The sequence below is a fragment of the Neomonachus schauinslandi genome, chromosome 9, assembly GCF_002201575.2.
Source record: "Neomonachus schauinslandi chromosome 9, ASM220157v2, whole genome shotgun sequence".
NCBI classification, from domain to species: domain Eukaryota; kingdom Metazoa; phylum Chordata; class Mammalia; order Carnivora; family Phocidae; genus Neomonachus; species Neomonachus schauinslandi.
Genome location: NC_058411.1, coordinates 140,572,818 through 140,595,587, shown reverse-complemented (window position 1 = coordinate 140,595,587; position 22,770 = coordinate 140,572,818). Strand labels below are relative to the sequence as shown.

Here is a 22,770-nt window from a genome sequence, read left to right as displayed (position 1 = left end):
TTGTCTACAAGAATCCCCTTTTTAAAGGATAAGTAAAATGTGGTACATCCAGACAATGGAATATTAGTAATAAAAAGAAATGAGCTACCAGGTTCTGAAAAGACATGGAGGATACTTAAATGCATACTAGTAGGTGAAAGAAGTCAATCTGAAAATCATACATACTCTATGATTTCAACTATATGACATCTTGAAAAAGGTAAAACTATGGAGACAATAAAAAGATCGGTGCTTGCCAGGGCTTAGCAGGGGAGGCGACGACGAATAGGCAGAACAGAGAGGACTTTCATGGCAGTGAAACTACTTTGTAAGATATCTACTGGTAGAAACAGCCAACAAACATTTGTCAAAATGTTTGATGTGTATCACCAAGAGTAAACACAGACTTTGGGTGATAATGATGTGTCAATGTAGGTTCATTGATCAAAACAAATGCACCACTCTGGTGCAGGATTTTAATAGTGGACAAGTTTACACATATGAAGGGGAAGTGGATAGATTGGAATTCTCTGTACCTTCTACTCAATTTTGCCATGAATCTAGAAAATTAAGTCTATTTTTTAAAAGGGTGGGGGTCCAGGAAGAGCCTGGAAAGGCAAAAAAGGATGGTGGATTTCACCATCAATGCAATGATAAGTCATCGAGGGATTAGGTTTTAAAGCAATCGCTTCAGTTGCTGTGTGGAAAATGGACCTGAGGGGAACAATGGTGGAAGCTGAGAGATCAGGAGAGGAGGCTAGCCATGCAGTTTAGGTCAGAGTTGATGAAGGCTTAGACCAAAAAAGAAGTCATGCAGACAGAAAAGAATGGTTGATTAAAAAAAAAAAAAAAGACTTCTGAATACAGAATGACAATGGATTAGATGTGTGTGTTGAAAGAGGAGAATCAAGAAGGACCCCAGAATTTTGCAGTGAGCAACCGGAGACCATTTTCTAGATAAGCAGATGCAGGAAGGAGAAGCTACTTTGAAGAGCAAGATCATGGTTCGTCTTGGACCGTGTGACATCTGAGATGGCTGGTAATGCCCGACACTTGGTAGGTGGTTGGGGTGTTGCTCTTATTCATACTGTTTTTGTTATAAGAGCATAATAAGGTACGGAATACTAGACATAATTCTTTTAAAATATTTTTCTAGAGATTAAGGGAATGGGGGTGGAATCTCATCATTTCCCTGCCATCCCCATACTATCTCAGCCACCTGTCCCAGTGCCCTGAATCCTCATACCCACTGCAAGCTGGGGGAGGGCGTGGGGCTCTATGTCTCAGTTCCATGCATCACAGCTTTGCAAACTCCACTCTGAAAAATCTGCTGGAACGCACTCATGCTAATTTTTTAGTAAGTAAGTCACTGCTCCCAAAGACCCAAAACAATAAATTTTAATAAAACAGTTAGTTGTTAAAAGGCTCAAAGAACCTATTGACGTTACCCTTCCAAAGTTGTGGTTCTCTAAATGGGGCCCTGGACCAGCAGCATCAGCATCTCCCATGAACTTGTTAGAAATGTAAGTTATCAGGCTCCAGCCCAGATCTACTGGATCAGAAACTGTGGGGGTGGGGGCCCAGCCCCCTGTGTTTTAACAAGTCCTTCAGGTGAATCTGATGCCCTTTCAAGTTGGAGCACCACTGACCTAGAGGAATAAGATGTCCTCTACTGTAATCTTTTGAGTCTACCTGGACAAAGTTTACACTATTTTAAATAAGTAAAACATAATTTGAAGGTGAGTGATACTCTCTACCATATTTTTTTACATGACAAGTATCAAAGGCACTATTTCATCTGCATAAAGAAGAGAGTCTCAGTATGGAGGGTGGGCGTGGCACGTGCTGGACCCGGGGGTATGGGAAGCAGGTGTGGCTTACCTGACAAATTCCACTGATGCACATGTCCAGGGAATCTGTGCTGCAGCGAGTTCCATCCAGGACCTTGGGTGCCAACTCCACTACCAGGTTCTGTCCCCGTGCATGACACTTGAGCGCACAGGGGGCCGCAGGATCATTATACCGGGGAAGCCATTCATAATAACGCCCCTGATACTGGACGTCATTGTAGGCAGAGCACTGCTGGGCTCTGAAGTCCTCCGCGTCCGGAGGGCAGTCCTGCGAGCAGAGGAGAAGGGCCACACGCACATCACTCAGGGAGATCAGCCACCCAAAGGCTGAACAAGTTTACAAGAGTCTCACGAGACCAGACCCCACCACCGGCCTCTCACCTTGGAGTCACCTCATTTCTCCACTCTATTTAAATGCTCTCTTTTAACCATCTTGCTTTTAATTCTTCCAGGGGACTCCAGCTCTTTATAGGGGATATTAATTGTCATCCATGCCTTCAAGAACCATTTCAATGGGAAGGATTACTTGCCCCCACTTTCGCCCCAAATTTGCCATGCTTTGTGAGAACCTGTGTTTGTTTCTTTGTTTCTGTTTTTGTGATTGTTAATTCATGTGCCCTCCCTCCCTGGTTTGGGCCCCCAGCCACTGCTTTTTCCTGGAACCAAGTGCCTGCCTTCAACCCACTGGAGGATGTGGAAGGACAAAATGGAGCTCTTTCAAATTCCGTCTACAACAACAGCAAGGAAATTCTAAGTAAATGCTCTAGGGAGTTCTCATAATAATAGTAAAAAGTGTGCAAGTGTTGATGACTCAGAAATCTTTTTACTTAATTACTAATCCCTCCCATCTGATATTTCCAAAGCCAGATGCTGGCTGACAAAAGGTTACTTTATTCTTCAGAGTTGGGTAAAAACTTCCTAATTGATGGGAATTAATTAATTCTATACAAACTTCCCAATGAAAGAAAACAGATACAGAAAGGCAATAAATTATTTTGTATTTTTTTCTTATTACAAAAGTAATCAATGGTCCTTATAAAACCTTTGGGAAATAGTTTCTATTTAAAAAAAAAAGAATAAAAGACAAAGATTCTTATACCTAAATCTTTACACAAATCCTTGATGATTTCCCAAAAACGAATTTCTGGCAATAAACTTTCTGAGAAAAAGGGTGTGTTTCATGAGCTTTTCAAAATATTGCCAAATTGCCCTCCAGGAATTTCCCTCCTTATTATCACCAGGCTCCCTAAGTTCCCTTTTTCTCAATCTCTCTTCTCAGCTTAACATTTTTCTATCATGTTAAATAGAATTTCATTATTTTAATTTACATTTCCTTTCATAGGTTTGATCCCTCTCACATATATTTGCTTTTTGTATTAACTCCAAAAATTTCTTGTTTTCTGTCCTTCATTTATCTATTGGAATGTTTGCCTTTTTACTATTTTTTAACAGGTAAGACTATCAGCCTTCCTAATGAAGTTATCAACTCTTTGCCATCTGCACTGGAAATATTTTCCCCATTTGATTTTGGTTTGGTTGCTTTGCAAAGTCAAGAAGATTTATATTTCCAGGTAATCAGCTCTATTAATATTTCCTTTTAAGGCTTCTTCCCTTATTAATAAGTTTAGAAATGCTTTTTCTACCCTGCCTAAGAACAGATAAATACTGAAATGTATTTTTCTATCTCCTTTATAGTTTAGCAATTATATTTAACACTTTGTTGTTGTTTTTTTAAAGATTTTTATTTATTTATTTGACAGAGAGAGACACAGCAAGAGAGGGAACACAAGCAGGGGGAGTGGGAGAGAGAGAAGCAGGCCTCCCGACAAGCAGGAGCCGGATGCAGGGCTTGATCCCAGGACCCCGGGATCATGACCCGAGCTGAAGGCAGACGCCCAACGACTGAGCCACCCAGGCGCCCCTATTTAACACTTCGTTACATCGGGAATTTATTTTGATGTGTGGTGCAAGGTAAAAACCTAACATTAGGGCGCCTGGGTGGCTCAGTTGGTCAAGCGACTGCCTTCGGCTCAGGTCATGATCCTGGAGTCCCGGGATCGAGTCCCACATCGGGCTCCCTGCTTGGCAGGGAGTCTGCTTCTCCCTCTGACCCTCTTCCCTCTCGTGCTCTCTGTCTCTCATTGTCTCTCTCTCAAATAAATAAATAAAATCTTTAAAAAAAAAAAAAAAAACCTAACATTATTTTTTCTACAAATAATTATTAATAAATTATCAGCCAGAATCTTAAAATATAATTTCTTTCATTTCTCCCCTTTTTACTACTTAACTTTTGTATCTTGCTGTGTTTATGCTTCTGGCCTTTATAATCTGCCTCAAATCCTTTTTGGAAGTAGGTAGGGAAGACATAAAATATAAGAAATAAACATTCCCCTGGGATTAGTTGTATTAGTTTGTGGTGAATTCTTCCAAAATCTTTAACTGCATCCACATTTTTCTTGTTTCAGAAAGATCAAACCTTAATCCAGGTCACACCTATGGAAGAGAGTTGAACTAAAGACTGAAACTGGTTGACCTTTCTCTATTGAAATGAGGACTGTTTTCCGTCCAGCCCCAGGGAAGATCATCAGTTGATAAAATTGTATGGCGCCTTCTTCCCTTAACCACGGCTAGTTTTCTCTGTATCTGACTCTTTGAACCCCAAGCCAAGGGTGTAAGAGAGCAGAGTGAAAACAACTTCCCTGACATTAGGCTCACTGATGTAGCCAGCATGCTCTAGGGACTGAAATTTCTTGTTGTCTGACCACTGACTGCCTTAAACTCCAGAAACCAAAGAAGTTTCACAAAATTAACAAGGTTTAATTAACAGACAGCCGAGGATGCCAGCCTACACTGAGTCCTTGCTGAAAAGGTGGCCAGGTTTGGACACAGGACCCGGCCTCCTTGGTCAGAAGCACACGCCTGGTCCACACCAGGACAGTTTTTCCCAGGAATTTAGAATTGCAATAGAAGAGCTGAGGACTCTCATCAGTCTGAGACTGAGCTAACCATCTCTTTCATGAGATGTCTGTTGAAGCAAAGCAAGCCAGTTCTCACAACAAAGAAGAATGAATTAGACACGAAAGAAGGAACAATGACAAACCATGTATTTCAATAAGATTACATAACTTGGGCTTCTCACTTTCTGATTCCTGGGTCCAGGCCCTTAAGGTGTGCTGATGCCCAAATTCCATTAAATATCCACACATCCATCCAGTGAATCCCATTTTTCTTGAGCTATTTTGAGTGGGCTTCTGTTCCTGGGAAATGATGATCCCAATGAAGACACCCTTGTATCTGGACAATGCTTTCCTGTTTATAAGGGATCATACAGACATTCCCTTTGGAGGTAGGTGGGTCAGAACTATCATTACCCTCATTTTACAAACAGAGGAAACTGTGATCCTCAAAGTCTTCAGTCACTAGCCCAAAGACACCCAGCTAGACTATGACAGAGCCAAGACTGATTCCCAAAGTAACAAGTGTTCCATTATATGATACCGCTTTCTAGTAATCTTGCAAGACATGGAGGGCTTACATTAAGCACTTTCATTTACTTGGCATCCTTCCAGTGTCAACACTAAGCCTGTCTAGTCGGCTTCTGCTGGGTCCCCTGCACTGGCTCAAGACAATCTAGGGATTCTTGTGTCTTAAATAGTTTAGTTGACATTTAGGAAGCTTGAATACCAAACATTTTTCTGCTTCCCTTTCCCTGAGAAGCATTTCTTCATATCAGTTAAGACAACACATTAGTTAAATACACTTTATGGGCTTCGCCTAGGTTACCTGCTGCGGAGAACATAAAAGAAGAATATAATCCACCGCTTTCATGTCGAGAGCCTGCTATCTTATTGGAGATGCAGCACCTACTGCATGAAATACACTGACACAGTGGGTTACTGTTTGTATTTATAGATTCACAAGTAAGGCTTTGGATGAAGGAAATAAAATTGTTGTCCAAGTGTTAAATTAAAAATTGATTAAGTGGCAGGTGCCTGGGTGGCTCAGTCAGTTAAGCATCTGACTCTTGATTTAAGCTCAGGTCATGAGCTCAGGGTCCTGGGATCGAGCCCAGCATCGGGCTCCATGCTCAGCGGGGAGTCTGCTTAGAATTCTCTCTCACTCTCTCGGTACCTCCCCCTCCTGCATTCTCTCTGTCTCTAAAGTAAATAAATAAAAATCTAAAAAAAAAAAATTAAGTGGAGTTAATATGGAAAGAATAGATCCTAGATCAGGAAGACTGGACTTAGGAGGGGGTAGCCAGTCTGGAAAGCATAGGAAAGGAGGAGGAGGAGGACAGAGATTAGGAGAAGAGGGAGAAGGAGGGGAAGGAGGATACAACTAGTACCCATTCAAGGACCATGCCAAAGACAGAGATCTCGTTTCCTTCCTCAAGCCATGAGGATATACAAACCATTCTCATGGACAACTTAGGGAGAAATGCCCAGACAGGGAGATCACCTAAAAAACAGAGCATTTTTGTGCATAAGAGAGACCATTAGCTAAGGGATGATTTATATAATAGGATTGAACCAAGTTTTTACATGGGTTATATATTTAGGTCATTTTTCCCAGATAACCAGTGAGTAGAGACTTAGGAGAAATGTGATTTATACTGTAAGCAAATTTAAAATTTTTATTTTATCTTCATATCCAAGTTGTACTATGCGTTAAATTTTGGGATCCTCTAATATAACCAATGCAAAAATTTCTAGCATGAAAACAAGTTACTGTGAGTGGCCATTATAAGAAGGCAGTTAGCAAATGGTGCATCATGGAAAAGTGACGTTTCAGATGAGATTTAAGGGATGGCCTGCTGTGTTTAGGACAACTGTAGGAAAGAACACAAACAACAGGGACACAGCAGAAATGAAGTCAGTAGCAATGAGGGACCGGGACCAGGCATGGCCAGCAAAGGTGAAAGTTTGTGAGTTGATGCAAGTCAGGGGAATTAAAAGCAATGAGGATCCACAAAGGGGACTGAAAGCGTGGCACTTTAGGAGGACCTCTGTGACGGCAGCATGGATTGGGGTAGGAGCAGTGACAGTGGAAAGTAAAGAACACCTCTAAGAGGAAACTGCCAGAAACTAGCCATCCATAGGACACGTGGCATGAAGAGTCTTTCAAGGGTCACATCAAATGTTGTCTCTTCTGGAAAGCCATCAGGGACCCCACTGTGCAGAATTAACCACTGCTCCCTCTGTGCTCACATAAAAATGTGTTCATGCTGCAAAAACACTCTGACCAAATCATGATATACTTGTTTTTAAAGGTATTTTCCCTCTGCTCTCTTCCAGCACTTCCTTTGATCCCATAAACCCTGGTATTAAAAAATGAGTAGTCAGTGAATTCAAGTAGTAGAACTCCTTGCTGACATGCATGGTTTCCCTTGGAAAGTCTCCAATTGCTCTGGGAGATGCCTGATAAGGAAAATTCTTCACTGAGGCCTCAGGGGCCCCACCCTGACCGTCAGGGTCTTTGCTGAGCGCTGACTGGAGGGTTATCTCTGAAGATGGCAGGTACCAGGGATTAGGGGCTGCTCCAGCCCAAAGCCCCATTTTCCCCAACAGAATGACCCCAGGGAGAGCTGCAGAAGCAAAGCCTGATTTCGCAGGGAGGGCAGTGTGGTCCTCATTGCCTGGCCGCGCCTTCCATTCCTGCACACCAGGAGTGGGATTTCTTCCTCTCTGCCCTCTGAATGTGTATCCCCGTCACACCCACACTTCCTAACAAAAGGACATTCGATCCTTCCTTGAGTGCCTGGAGCCTACTTTTCTCAGGTATCTTCTGCTGAGGGGGGCAGAGATCAGAAATGGGGCGGTCAAGTGGATGGAACTGGAGTTGAGTGAAATAAGTCAAACAGAGAAAGACATGTATCATATGACCTCACTGATATGAGGAATTCTTAATCGCAGGAAACAAACTGAGGGTTGCTGGAGTGGGGGGTGGGGTGGGAGGGATGGGCTGACTGGGTGATAGACACTGGGGAGGGTATGTGCTCTGGTAAGCGCTGTGAATTGTGCAAGACTGTTGAATCTCAGATCTGTACCTCTGAAACAAATAATGCAATATATGTTAAGAAAAAAAAGAAGATAGCAGAAGGGGAAGAATGAAGCGGGGGAAATCGGAGGGGTAGACGAACCATGAGAGACGATGGACTCTGAAAAACAAACTGAGGGTTCTAGAGGGGAGGGGGGTGGGGGGACGGGTTAGCCTGGTGGTGGGTATTGAGGAGGGCACGTTCTGCATGGAGCACTGGGTGTTATGCACAAACAATGAATCATGGAACACTTCATCTAAAACTAATGATGTAATGTATGGGGATTAACATAAGAATAAAAAAATAAATAAATAAATAAATAAATAGAAATGGGGCGGTCAAGGTCTGTCCGCGTAAAGCCCGACCCTCCCCTGTTTCTGGGACCCTCTCCCCCCACCTCGGGCCACTGGCGTGGAAGGCCCACGGCCATGGAGGACTTCATTTCCGTGACTTCCCCTCCGTTGCCTCTCCTCTCCCTGACTTCTGTCCCTTGCCAACTGTGAATATTCAGAAGGTCTGTTCTACAGCTCCTGGGGTTGGCGATTCTGTAACGGTATCTGAAAGGGGGATGTCCCTGCAATTGCCCCCGTGAGTCACGTGCTCGTGGGTTGGGGGAGCAGCCACGTTTGAGACTACTATGTGTACCATAATCAATCATCTAACAAAGCTCCAGACCTTTCAGGCTCCTTTCCAAGAAGCAGTCTGGTGTAGCAGAGTGGGTAGAAGCCTGCACTCCAGAGCCTGGAGCCCCACTGCCTGGGGTCTAGTTCAGCTTTGTGCCCTTGGGCGCATTTCCTACATTTCCTCCTGTGTAAGAGTGGAAATAAGGGGCGTCTGGGTGGCTCAGTCAGTTGAGCGTCTGACTCTTGATTTTTGGCTCAAGTGATGATCTCAGGGTTGCGGGATCGAGCCCCGTGTTGGGCTCTGTGCTCAGCACAGAGTCTGTTTGAGATTCTCTCTCTCTCTCTTCCTCTGCCCCTCCCCTGCTCTCTCTTTCAAATAAATAAATGTTTTTTAAAAAGTGGAAATAAAAATAGTATCTACTTTGTAGAGATATTATGAGGATTAAATCAGTTTATTCATGGATAGGCACTTGGAACAATGTTTAGCATTCAGGAAGTAGTGGATACGTGTGATCTGTTGCTGTTGTTATTATTATTACTATTATTATTATTATTATAAGTTTGGTTAAGAATTCAAAAGCTGGCACATACAGATGACAAGCTCTGTGGTTTTGAGGCCGAGAGCCTGAGCCTTCAGATAATCACGTGGAGGAACAGAAAGAAGTAGGAGTGATCTCTGGAATGGGAGGAAACGGTAGGTCTCTGGGGTCCCGCAGCAGTGACCTCCGTTCCTCCACGGAGCAGACTTCCCTGGTCACCGAGACGGTGAGGTCCCTCAGGGGGGAAACAGGGGATCTTGCGGCCCCGTCGGATGGGCTCCCGTGCCCCCAGAAATATAGGTGTAGGCATCTCTGAATCACAAGGTAAATCTCCCTCATAAGAGTGCCGCATCATGGAATCACCAAAGGCAGCTTCCTTCAGAAGAGTGGGTGATGGGCCCCATTTCCAGAGAAAAGGGAAACCGCTGACTGTTCAGGGGGCATGGCCTGTCTCCCACAGGGACACTGAATGGCCCTGAGAAGCAACAGCAGGGATGCACTGATGGGACCTCACGTCTCTCCCCAGTGGAGGTAGGTTGCAGACTGGTCCCCCCCTCCTGCCCTCTGCACCACCCTGGGTAGCAGGGAGGGGGAGATCTCAAAAGGGTGATTCTAAACCCCAATTAATAAAGCAGGAAGCAACTCAAGAAAAGACGTGACTATCTTTGTACCCTAAGTTCATGTGGTTACATCCACTCAGGATGCCTGACATCCTGGGTGTGTTTCTATGGTATATTCCCAGGAACACACTGTGTCATCTCTCCTGGGAAGACCACCAGCCCTGCTGCACAGATCCACTCCGATCTGCGGGAGGGCTTGAGGATGCACAGCAGCAGGGCCTGGCACACGGAGGTGGAGGGGTTTCCTGAGTGCTACAGCTCGGAAAGACTTGCCACGACCCCCCTTATTTCCCTGAAAGAAATTTTGTTTAAAACTCTGAGTTTGCAATGGCGAGCATAGCGATTAATGCCGTATTCTTATGAAATCTCTCTAAGGACCCCAACTCTGAGAACGAGAAAGGGCAACTTTCACTTTGTGGTCCTCCCCACTGGTCACCACCTTCTAAACCTCTATTCCTCACCAGCCTAGAGGTGGTAAAGGTTTCTGCAGGATCCTCACAGAGGGGCCTTCACATAGAGACAACAGGTCTTCCCAAGACCCACGGAGCCTCAGGGGCCTGGGATCTTCACTCAAGCGCACCCAAGTCCTAACCATTACACCTAGTATGCACTGATTTTAGTAGATTACATTGTATGTCTACACTGTCTGACCCAACACTCCTAGACCCTCTTAATACTTGTGTTGAAGAAAGGTACCTTTTTGGGAATGAGATCTTGCCATTTGCAATGACGTGGATGGAACTGGAGGGTATTATGTTGAGTGAAATGAGTCAAACAGAGAAAGACATGTATCATATGATCTCACTGATCTGAGGAATTTTTAATCGCAGGAAACAAACTGAGGGTTGCTGGAGTGGGGGTTGGGGTGGGAGGGATGGGGTGACTGGGTGATAGACACTGGGGAGGGTATGTGCTCTGGTAAGCGCTGTGAATTGTGCAAGACTGTTGAATCTCAGATCTGTACCTCTGAAACAAATAATGCAATATATGTTAAGGAAAAAAAAAGAAGAAGAAGAAAGTAGCAGGAGGGGAAGAATGAAGCGGGGGAAATCGGAGGGGTAGACGAACCATGAGAGACGATGGACTCTGAAAAACAAACTGAGGGTTCTAGAGGGGAGGGGGGTGGGAGAATGGGTTAGCCTGGTGGTGGGTATTGAGGAGGGCACATTCTGCATGGAGCACTGGGTGTTATGCACAAACAATGAATCATGGAACACTTCATCTAAAACTAATGATGTAATGTATGGGGATTAACATAAGAATTAAATAAATAAATAAATAAATAAGATACCTTTTTGGAATTAGCAAGAGCAGAATCTCCCTCTCTCTCTCTCTCTCTCTCACACACACACACACACACACACACACACACACACACAGAAACCCAAGAATGAAATCTCAAATGGCAACACCTTGATCTGGGCATTTAAAATTTAAAAGAATTCCCCTAGATAGTCTCAGAGTACTGCTGGCTAAGATACTGTTGTGGAATTTATTGTTGAATGGCTGCAAGTAATTTGTGGTAATTTGTTAAAGCAGCACTTTATAAAAAGGAAAAAAAAAAAACCTAAAAACAAACAACAACAACAAAACAAAAATATGTACCCAGGCAAAATGTAGTAGATTAAAATGTCTCCTAGATAAAACCCTCAGGTTACTAATGCATTCACGTGCTTGCATGGGAAAACAAAGCCAGACTGTGTTTGTAACTAAATGTCTGATCTGTGCTCAAATCAATCTCTCTGCCTCCTGCGCCCCGACCCAGACCTCAGCTCATTTAATTAAGCATCATGCACACGTGTCCCCCAAGTCCTCGGCCCTCCAGCCAGTCAGAGAACATGTGAAATCTATTTGCTTTGTGGCCCCAAATTCCTCCAAGGACATGGTGGACACCAATCTGTCTGCCCCAGGGCTGAGTGATATTGGAGTTTGAATGCCCAACAAATAGGTACCCACCTTTCCCACTTGAGTTTGAAACCAGTTGAGATAGAAAGACAAACACTGCTGCTCCATCACTGATAAAAACAGACTGAAAACACGGCTGAGCCCTGTGGTCAGAAGGTCTGGCTCACACTACCCACTCACTGTTGCCCAGGCTTGGCAGGGCTGCCCTCCCAGGACGAGTCTGGGTCTGCAGAATAAAGACCCTCAGACAGGACTTCTGTCTTATACTGGCCCAGAACAAGAGGGACAGAGCCCAAGTGAGTGAAACTTTTGAAATAAATTAATTACAACCAAGGGAGAAGAAATGGATTAAAAAAAATCTAAATCTCACTTTGATGTCCAGATTCTAATAATTTCCTTTTTATTCGCGTCATTTTGATTTGGGTCTGTATCACGAACAAGGGACATGTTTTAAGTGGAAAATAGGACGGATTCCTTCTGATATTTATTTTGCATTTTCAGATCTGTAAAGCAAAAGGTTTGAATTTTTTTAGTGCTCATTGTTGTAGAACAAGAGAGAGGTTTATAAACCTGTCCCTACGTACGATTTCCTTGAATCACCAACAGAGCACTCTTAAACACATCTTGCAGTGGGCAGGACAGGCGGTTTGGGGCAGGAAAAACAGCAGTAGACCAGTTCAAGTCTGTGCTCTTCCTTTGTGACCGGAGGAAACTAATTTTACCCCAGGGCCCCTCATTTGCAAAAGAGAAATAACCACACCTCGTCTGCCTATATCTCAGAGACAGGGTGGGGTTCCGGTGACATACTGTGCATAAAGCTCTTTGAACTTTGAAGGCACTTACAGGTATCAGGTATTGTTTCTATGAATTCAGAAATTATTATTTACCAAATCAGTTTATAAATGTGAAATGGCCTAAAAAGGTAGTACACAAGGAAGGTATGAGATACACAAAATCTGTTGTCAATTAAAAAAATGGTTAAATTTTCCCCAAAGGGTACCAAGGGGCCATCAGCTTTACAGTACACACAGTCTTCCAACTTAACACATGAACATTATTGGATTATAGATTTTTATTACAAAACTTACATGATTGCTGCATGTCTTGTATCGAATATTCTGCCCTTCACAATTCCTAGAGGAAAAAAGAGGGAAAAAGAAATGATTTCATAGAACTGACAAGCAGCACAAAGGAAAGAAGAAAGGAAGGAAGGAGGGAGGGAAGGAGGGAGAGAGGAAGAGAGAGAGGAAGGAAGGGAGGAAGGGAGGAAAGGAGGAAGGAAGGAAGAAGGAACAAAGAAAGAAAGAAAGGAAATGAGGGAGGGAGGAGAGAGAGAGAGAGAAGGAAGGAAGGAAGGGGAAATGAGGGAGGGAGGAGAGAGAGAGAGAAGGAAGGAAGGAAGGAAGGAAGGGAGGGAGAGAGGCAGGGAGGAAGAGAGGCAGGTCAATACAAGGTGATACTGATAAAACTTTTATTAGTCCATGTTACCTCAGAGATTCAAAGCTTAAATTCTAAGAAATAACATTCAAAAATCAGGAGGGCAAAAATCTCATGAAAGTGTCACTTTAAATAGAGAGTGAATTCTTTAGTTGAATTAATGTAATGACATTACTTACGTGCAGTTTTTACCCTGGGAGCCATATAACCACTGAAATTAATGTATAACGTGTGTGCATACTTGTGGGTTTTTTCTGTGAAAAAGAATAGGAAACTACGGGTAGACGCATTCATGCACCATGTCCCTCACTCACTGAAGGAACCTAAGTTGGCTGGGCTCTCCATGACCTCCTTCTGTAATCGATACGATGGTCTCTGTTAGACATTTACTTGAGGCAACATTCTACAATTTATTCCAGCTATTGGCCTTATTGAACGGAAGCTACAAAATAGTGTCCAGGTGACCTTCTTGGGAGGCTGGTGCTATAGGGTCTGAAGTCATCTATAGGCTTGAGAATCCTCCAGGAATGACTGCCAACGAACACTATCCTCCCCTCCAGCCACTGGGTCTAGAATCCTGCCACTCATTCTCTAGGCAGATTCTTCCTTTGGATGCTTGAGATTCCATCTGCCAGGTACTTTCCTCAATCAGTGCTTGCTGCTTCATAGTTTATATTATATTAACTCCTTAAAGTTAGCTGGTCTGCTCACGGTACCTTTCCCAACTTTTCAATCACACATTCTTACCTTTGGTTTTCCTGGTCAGCTCAATGGCAGATTTGCAGCAAAGAAAGCTAAACACAGGCTTAACTCAACATCTTGCATTGAAAGTCAGTTGATACTATTTCAATGTTTTAAAATATTTAGTCCTAGAAGAATAGAAATTTAATTTTTTTTAAAGATTTTATTTATTTATTTGAGACAGAATGAGAGAGAGAGCACATGAAAGGGGGGAGGGTCAGAGGGAGAAGCAGGCTCCCTGCCGAGCAGAGAGCCCGATGTGGGACTCGATCCAGGGACTCCAGGATCATGACCTGAGCCGAAGGCAGTCGCTTAACCAACTGAGCCACCCAGGCGCCCTAGAAATTTAATTTTTAAAAAAATTTTTTAAAGATTTTATTTATTTGAGAGAGAGAGAGATCACAAGCAGGGGGTAAGGGGCAGAGGAAGAAGGGGATGCAGGCTCCCCGCTGAGCAGGGAGCCTGATGTGGACCTTGATCCCAGGACCTGGGATCATGACCTGAGCCGAAGGCAGACACTTAACCGACTGAGCCACCCAGGCACTGCAAGAAAAGAAATTTTTAAGAAGTGAATCTGAGTGAGGGCACCTGGGTGGCTCAGTCAGTTAAGCATCCGACTCTTGATTTTGGCTCAGGTCATGATCGCAGGGTCCTGAGATGGAGCCCTGTGCTGGGCTCACTGCTCAGCCGGGAGTCTGCTTGAGATTTTCTCTTTTACTCTCCCTCTGCCCCTCCCTCCTCCCTCTCTAAAAAAAGAAAAGTGAATCTGAGTGGATCTGATTTTTGGCTGGTATGGTTTAAATAGGAGCCTCTATGAAATAATTGATAATCTATTTCAGTAATATGCAATTCATTGCACGTATTCGCTGATGATTCCATTTTTACTGATTACAAAAAGAGTAAGTGAAGACTAATAATATGCCAAGGAGACTAATCAATCTTTCAAAATCCCATCACCAAGACCTTCGCTCTCAATATTTTGGCATTTAATGATCCAGCATTTCTGCATGACTTACAGATGTGAAAGCATACTACTAATTCAACTTCGTACTAGTTTTAATCTAATATAACAAGGAGTCCCCTCATTTTATTACTAATTCTTTGGAGAAATTGTTTTAATAACTATATAATAGTCCATTATACAGACATTACATTTTTTGTAGGTCTGAATTTAAATTTTAATTGTGGTAAAATACACATAACATAAATTCACCATCTTAACCATTTTTAGATACACAATCCAGAATTAAGTATATCCACACTGCTGTACAAACATGACATTTTATGGTTATTTATGCTGCCTTTTTCCCCATGCTTTTTAAATTTACATACAGTAAAATTCACTCTCTTGGGGGTGTACAATTTTATGAGTTTTGACAGACCCATCCTCCACACGACTAATTTTCTTTTAACGGAGTGATTATTTTGTATTTTATCATGTCTGACACTTTTTGATCCTGCTTTCCGCTTTTTCTTTCTTTGCAGTCGTTCTCAAACTCAGACTTCTCCACTTTCATCTCATACCATACCTTCCTGTCTGTTCCAGTTGTAGCATATACCCCTAATGGGATTAAGGAGACAGGCATATGGGAGGAAGAACTTTGGGAGTGAAAAAAAAAAAAAAAACGCATTACAGATAATGCTTGGAAAGCATCATCTAAATGATAGTTAAATTTCTGAACTTAAAGGCAGACAAGGTATCCAATCAGTGGCCCCTGTTTAATACAATTGTCATGACTTGGGGATTAGAACATCTTCCCAGATGCTATCGTAGTAATAGGTTGACCCAGTCTTAGCATTTTGTAACACTGCCTATTTCCTCTTCTTGTGTCTTGTCATAGGTACATGACCCTGAAATTTATTAAACTTTTGATGAGGCTACATCAAACTTGAAACATTCAAGAAGCACCAAACTGGGAGGCTGGCGGGGCAAACGGTATTAGGATGGAGAAGTCTCTCTCTTGGTCGAGGGTTAGTGATGCTGTTCTCCTAGGAGACAGTTATGCCAGTAGACAAGGTCATGTACTTACACAACTTATTTCATTGTGCTTTTATTTGAGGGGGAAAAAAAAGAAGAAGAAAATAAATTACAGAAAAAGTGAAAGGGGTAATTTAAAGTACTCTGTTTATTTTGGAAAGGCCCCAACTGAGGAAAGCAGCTAATAGGTTAGGGAAGTGATAACCAAAAGCTTTTGTACCACACTGACTTGGAATCCTAAAAGGCTTTTAATTCTACTGTCCAGAGAGCAGGCAAATTGCAAAGACACATGTTAAGACAGTATTTGAATTGAAATACTGATACACAAAACAAACAAACTAACTAACAAAATGTAGAAACCTACAAAGAAAGACATTTTCTTTAAAAGTGTTCTGGAACTTCAGAAAAAAATTATTTCAGATGCACTGTTACCAACTGTGTAACTTTAGCTGTTTGCATGAAAAGCAAAACTACTTTTGTAGGGGCACCTGGGTGGTTCAGTCAGGTAAGCGTCTGCCTTCAGCTCAGGTCATGATCCAGGGTCCTAGGATCGAGTCCTGTATCGGGCTCCCTGCTCAGCAGGGAGTCTGCTTCTCCCTTTCCCTCTGCCCCCCCCCCACTTGTGCCCTTCTCTCTCTCCCCCCCCAAATAAATAAAAATAAAAAAAAAAAAAAGGTGGGGTGCCTGGGTGGCTCAGTCATTAAGCGTCTGCCTTCGGCTCAGGTCATGATCCAGGATCCTGGGATCGAGCCCCGCATCGGGCTCCCTGCTCAGTGGAGAGTCTGCTTCTCCCTCTCCTCCCTGCTTGTGTTCTCTCTTGCTGTCTCTGTCACTATCTGTCTCTCTCTCTCAAATAAATAAATAAAATCTTAAAAAAAAGAAAAGAAAAGAAAATCTACTTCTGTAAAAAGAAATTTAAAACTAAAAGGAAAGAACGTATCCTTGAAAACAGTTTATGGCTGTGTCTCAGGTCTGCTGGTATAGACCACAGAGTCACAGTCTACACCTGACTGCCATCTGCTGTGCCCTGATCGCAAGCCTAGCATCCAGGAAGCACAAGCTTGTGTCTTAACTGATGAGCCTGAAAATCTAAACCTACGACACGAGGATATGTCCACGACCAATCCCACTACAAGTGCAGCAAAGTGATAGGCAACGAGAGCATTTTACTTCATGAACTCTCAGAATAGAAAGTACCATTCTGGACTCATTCCTTCTCCAGCAACTTCTTATGGTGAACCTACTAAGTACCAGGATGTGAATATAAAGATGCGGGGAGACTATCTCTCAATTCCCCTAACAAATCAGTAGTAAGATTTTTTTTTTTTAAACCCAACCATCTAGCCAACATTTTTAACGTTCTACTTCACTTCAACCTAACACACAGTAAACTCACGGACTGGTCTCTATTGATGTGGTATGCCTTGGTTACAATTTAGTATGAAAATGAATGACCACTTTATGAAACAGGCATAAAATGAAATTCAAGTTATTTTAAAGTTAAGGACACTGGAGTCCTAATTCCCCAAGCAGGAACCTGCCAGCTTATTCTGGAAATAATTCCTTTGGCCCGAAGCAACTGAGCTGCAGAAATATTACTTCCAAGTTTTTAATTTCATTCTAATTATTATATGCAAGAGCTAATGGTTATCAGGAGTATATGAAAATTCAAGAACATCATTTCACAATTATGTATTTTCTATCCATTACAACATTCATAACACCCTGAAATTGGAGATTTTTGAAGCCATAAATTTATGAATATATAAAAAACATATGTTGATTCCACATGAGGATACATTAAAAACATTAATAAAATTTCCCTGGAGTTCACAGCAGTATAATTTATTACATTCATTTGATGATATATTGACTCAAATACTAGTGCCTTAAAGACTGAGAAGCATGTGTTTTGAAGAATAAAAATACGTTAATTTTTTAAATAGTAGTTAACTTAAACCTGTTTCCCATGGTTGGCAGTTGACTAGTATATCGAGTTACAAATTCCTGCAAGAGAGACATTCTGGCTGGGTTATGCTCTGCAGTGCGAAAGCACTGACTGTGAATTTAAATATAATCAAATCCTGAAATAACATTATCTGCAAAGAAATAAATGAGCAAAATAGCTGCATTCATCCCCTTCCCTAAATCATTAATTTAAATAAGCACCTTGATAAAAAGAGAAGGCACTGAAATGCTTTCAAAAGCTTTGGGATGGTGCTTTGTTTGATTTTATATGTAACCACCTCCATCTTCCTTCTCCAAGAAAAATGGACCACAGAGCTCCATATTTATGAAGATTTAACAAGTCTCTAAGGCTCTCCTAGGATAAAGAGACTTGATAAGCTTTCCAAGGGAAGTAGGTTTCCTTCTTAAGAATCTCAGAGTACTTTCAAAATGACAGTAAAGTTCTTAATGTGGGAGGGGGTCAGGAATGATTAAAGTTTGAGGCTGCCCAAAAGGTGGGGAGCAGGGAGGAGCTGAACCATTAATGCAGCTGCTGCCCTTCTTTCGAATTAATCTAATTCAATTTTTATGCAGAGACATGATGTTACTGTCCCTGTTTCTCATCAGAGACACAGAGTGATGGGGGTGCCATAGGCCTGGCCCCATGCCAGGAACCAAACCAGAGATAGGACATATATCACCATACATTTATCTGACTAGAAAGACCACAAGACATACTATTCTCTCATTTAATTTTTTTAATACTTGATTAGGATCTTTTCTAGCCTGATATATTTGTTCAAATTAGATGAGCTCAGGGAGTAAACAAATTTGGAGATTCTCAGGCCTAAGAGCAAATTTTAGAAGACAGGTTAAGATTTGTGCATAAATAGACTAAAAAAACACTGAAGTCCTAAAAAACTGAAAAAAAAAATTAAGCAAGTACTACTTCGGGGATGAACACTTGAAATAGAGTAGCAATATGTATAACTGAATTGTTTTTGTGTTCTTGCAAGTATTTTATTATGAAATGTTTTAAGTCCACAAAAAAAGAATGACACAAACTACATATACCCACTAGAAAGCCTCATCGTTTCTTAAAGTTTTCTTTGGAATTATTTTTAAGAAATGTATCACTACAAATATGGTGCAAGTCCCCTGCCAAACCCCCTCAATCCTATTCCCTTGCCTCCCTCTGCAGAGGCAACTAAGTAAATGGTATCATAGGGTGCATGACCTTCACAGCTTGATTTTTTAAATTTGTATCAACACTATGTTTTTGAGAACATCCATGTTGATAGACCCAACTCGAATTCATTTTTATGATTCCATAGGAACCCAATGTATAAATATACCACCATGTATTTATCAATTCTTTTTTTTTAAGATTTTATTTATTTGGCAGAGAGAGACAGTGAGAGAGGGATCACAAGCAGGGGGAGTGGGAGAGGGAGAAGCAGACTCCCCATTGAGCAGGGAGCCCCACGAGTGGCTCGATCCCAGGACCCTAGGATCATGACCTGAGCCGACGGCAGATGCTTAACGACTGAGCCACCCAGGTGCCCCAATTCTTTTTCTTTTTTATTGGCCAATTTTCCTAAAGTTTATGAAGATTCTGCAATAAACAATCTTACACAATCCCCTTAGGCATATCTGCATGCATTTCTCTGGGATATATACCTGGGAGGGACTGTTCTGCTGTGGGCACTTACAGCTTCACTATGACTAGATATTGACAAATTGCTCTCTAAAGTGAGAGTACCAATTTTCACCCCCATTCATAGTGCAGGAAAGTTCTTATTTTCACACATCTAGGTCAATATTTGGCATTTTAAAACATTTTAAGTTTTTCCCAATCTGAAGAATATAAAATATCTCACTTTGTATTCTTTCATGTCTTTTTGTGAATGAGGTTAATATTGCCATTTGTTTTTGATTATGCAGGTTTCCCTTCTGTGAATTTCCTGTCCGTATTCCTTCTTCATTTTTCTACAAGTTTGTTTTTGTTTTTTGTTTGTTTTTTGTTGTTGTTGTTTTTGCTTTTGTTTTACTGGTATGTAGAAGTTACTTAGATATTTCAGATATTAATCCCTTATTGTCTATATTCATTGTCAAAAGTCTCCCACTCTAAGCTTTTCTTTTGTTTTATAGTATATTTTCATGATATAAAATTGTTTGTGTAGTGGACTTGAATTTATCAATATTTTCCTTTAAATCTTGTATCTCTAAAATTGTGTAGTGGACTTGAATTTATCAGTATTTTCCTTAAACTCTTTGTATCTTAGTTAAGGAATAATTCACTACCCAGAGATCATAAAGACATTCTCTGGTATTTTCTTCTAAATGTTTTCAAGCTTTGCTTTTCATAAGTAGACTTTAATGCACCTAGAATGTATTCTTTATGTCTATTGACATTTTCTAATATTTTCCCTTTGGATATCAATAATCATACCTGAGCCCCACATACTGAAGATCCACCCTTTCTCTAAAAAATTTTAGTGCCACGTCTAATATATTTCAAATGCTCATATATGCATGTTTTTGTTTCTTGGATCTCCATTTTGCTACATTGGTCTCTTATTTGTCCCCATGCTACTATGGTAGTTAAATTTCTTAAATTTCAGTGTCTGGGCAAGTTACCCATTTTGTTGTTTGAAAAATTGTTTTCATTACCTTTGCATTTCCATATGATTCTTAGAACTGGAATTACACTTAATTTAAAGATTAATTTGGTGGGAAGTGTATTTTTATGATGTTGTGACTTCCTATTTATGTTCATATTATATCTCACCATTTACTTAGGTGAGATTTTAAATCTTTCATAAAGGTCTTGTACAGCTACTGAATATTTTACAAGGTACCTCATATTTTGTTAGTAGTGTAAATGGCATCTTTATGAAATTTTGCTTTCTCAGTTCCTGCTACCATATAAGAATACAGTTGTTATCTGTGCATTAATCTTGTTTACAGTACTAGGACTCTTATTAGTCCTATTTTTTTATGTGTAGATATTCTTAGATTATATCTTAGATAATCAGGTAGTCTCTGAATCCTGAGAACTTTATTTTTTCCTTTCTAATTCTTATACTTTGTATTTCTTTTTCTTGCCTGATTATACTGACTAGGGCCTCAAAAACAATAACAAATTTAAACAATGACAGCAGGCATTCTTATTTCATACCTAATATCAGAGAAAATGCATGATATTTTACTATGAAGGATGATATTTACTATAAATTAAAAGAGTACACCTCTATTTCTAGTTTGCTAAATTTTTCTTTTCAATTATGAAAAAAAATGTATCAATGTAGATAACTGTAATTTTTCTCTCTTATGTCATCAATGCTGTGCCTGATGGTGCTTACTCATGGCAAATATTCCCTTTTGTATTATGTATCTTAGGATTGCAAGCTAATCTTAAATAAAGGATCTACGGATAGGAATAGGAATCCCATAGAGCCTGCCTTGGTGGTCTGTCCCTCCACATCTTGTATTACTGCCAGTAGCCTCAGAGCTATCAAGGGTTACAAGACCACTTTTGATATTCATTTCTCATCTCAAAGCTTCCACAATCATATGGGACATATACATTCAACTCAATATGTACAATATATGTAAATCAATATACATGTATCTCAAACTCTTAGAACAGGTCCATTGTTCCCAAGTGGAAATTTTTTTTAATTCAGTGTTGAGACCAAGAATTTAAAATTTTCTATGCTGGTATGTGGTTTTCTTTTTGTTTTGTGTGGGGTTTTTTTGGTCCCAGTCCATCTGTTTAGGAAACATATGGACTTCAAAGATCCTGCCTTTATATTATGGTTGGAGTTCCTATGCTGTGCCTCATAGACACTCAAGACTTGATCTCTTGTGATTATGAAGGAATTAAAACTCAACAGCCCGCGTTCTAGACACCAAGAGATTCCCTCTCCATTCCCCAGACAGGCACAGAATCAGGTATGCACTTCTGGGTCTGGCATTCAGTTACCTCTTTGTTTTTTTGGTTCTGTGGATTCCCTTTAATTTCTTCTAGGTTCACCTATACTTTTTTATTAAGACTTGTTAATGTTGTGGGGGGTTTTTAATCCAATTAACATACAGTGTTAGATTAGTTTCAGATACACAATATAGTGATTCAACAATTTTATACCCATTACTCAGTGCTCATCACGAGGAGTGTACTCTTGATCCCCTTTACATATTTCACCCCTCCCCTCACCCTCCTCACCTCCAGCAACCATCAGTTTGTTCTCTGTATTTAAGAGTCTAGGGTTTGTTTTTTTGGGGGGGGGGTCTCTTTTTTCTTTGTCTGTTTTGTTTCTTATATTCCATATATGAATGAAATCTTATAGTATTTGTCTTTCTCTGATTGCCTTATTTCACTTAGCATTATAACCTCTTACTCCATCCATGTTGTTGCAAATGGCAAGATTTCATTCTTTTTTATGGCTGAGTAACAGTCCATTGTGTACATATATCACATCTTCTATATCCATTTATCTATAGATGGACATTTGGGTTGTTTCCATATCTTGGCTATTGTAAATAATGCTACAACAAAGGGTGCATATTTCTTTTCAAATTTGTGTTTCCATTTTCTTTGGGTAAATACCCAGTATGGAATTACTAGATCATATGGTAATTCTATTTTTAATTTTTTGATGAACCTCCATACTGTTTTCCACAGTGGCTGCACCAATTTGCATTCTTACATCAGCCATAGAAACATTTTTCTAGATATGTCTCCTCTGGCAAGGGAAATAAAAGCAAAATTAAACTACTGGGACTGCAACAACAAAAAAAGCTTTTGTAGAGCAAACAAAACCATCAACAAAACAAAATGGGGATCTACTTAATATTAGAAGATATTTGCAAATGATATATCCAATAAGAGGTTTATTCCAACATATATAAAGAACTTATACAACTCAACGCCAAAAAAAGAAATAATCCAATTAAAAATGGGCACAGGACCTGAATAGACATTTTTCCAGAGAAGACAAAGAGATGGCTGACACACTGAAAAGATGCTCAACATGACTAATCATCAGGGAAATGCAAATTAAAATCATAATGAGATATCACTTTACACCTATCAGAATGGCTAAAATCAA

At 40.8% G+C, this 22,770-nt stretch overlaps 1 protein-coding gene across 1 annotated transcript in view; it reads right to left on the bottom strand.

Annotated features, from left to right (window-relative positions):
* ADAMTSL3 (ADAMTS like 3) overlaps positions 1-22,770 on the bottom strand; it is a 343,828-nt gene that overhangs the window by 198,856 nt on the left and 122,202 nt on the right. The window contains exons 4-5 of the mRNA XM_021680458.1: positions 12,642-12,687; positions 1,861-2,097 (exon numbers count right to left, since the gene is read on the bottom strand). Coding sequence (XP_021536133.1) covers positions 1,861-2,097; positions 12,642-12,687 — 283 coding nt within the window. The remainder of the gene's footprint in view (positions 1-1,860; positions 2,098-12,641; positions 12,688-22,770) is intronic.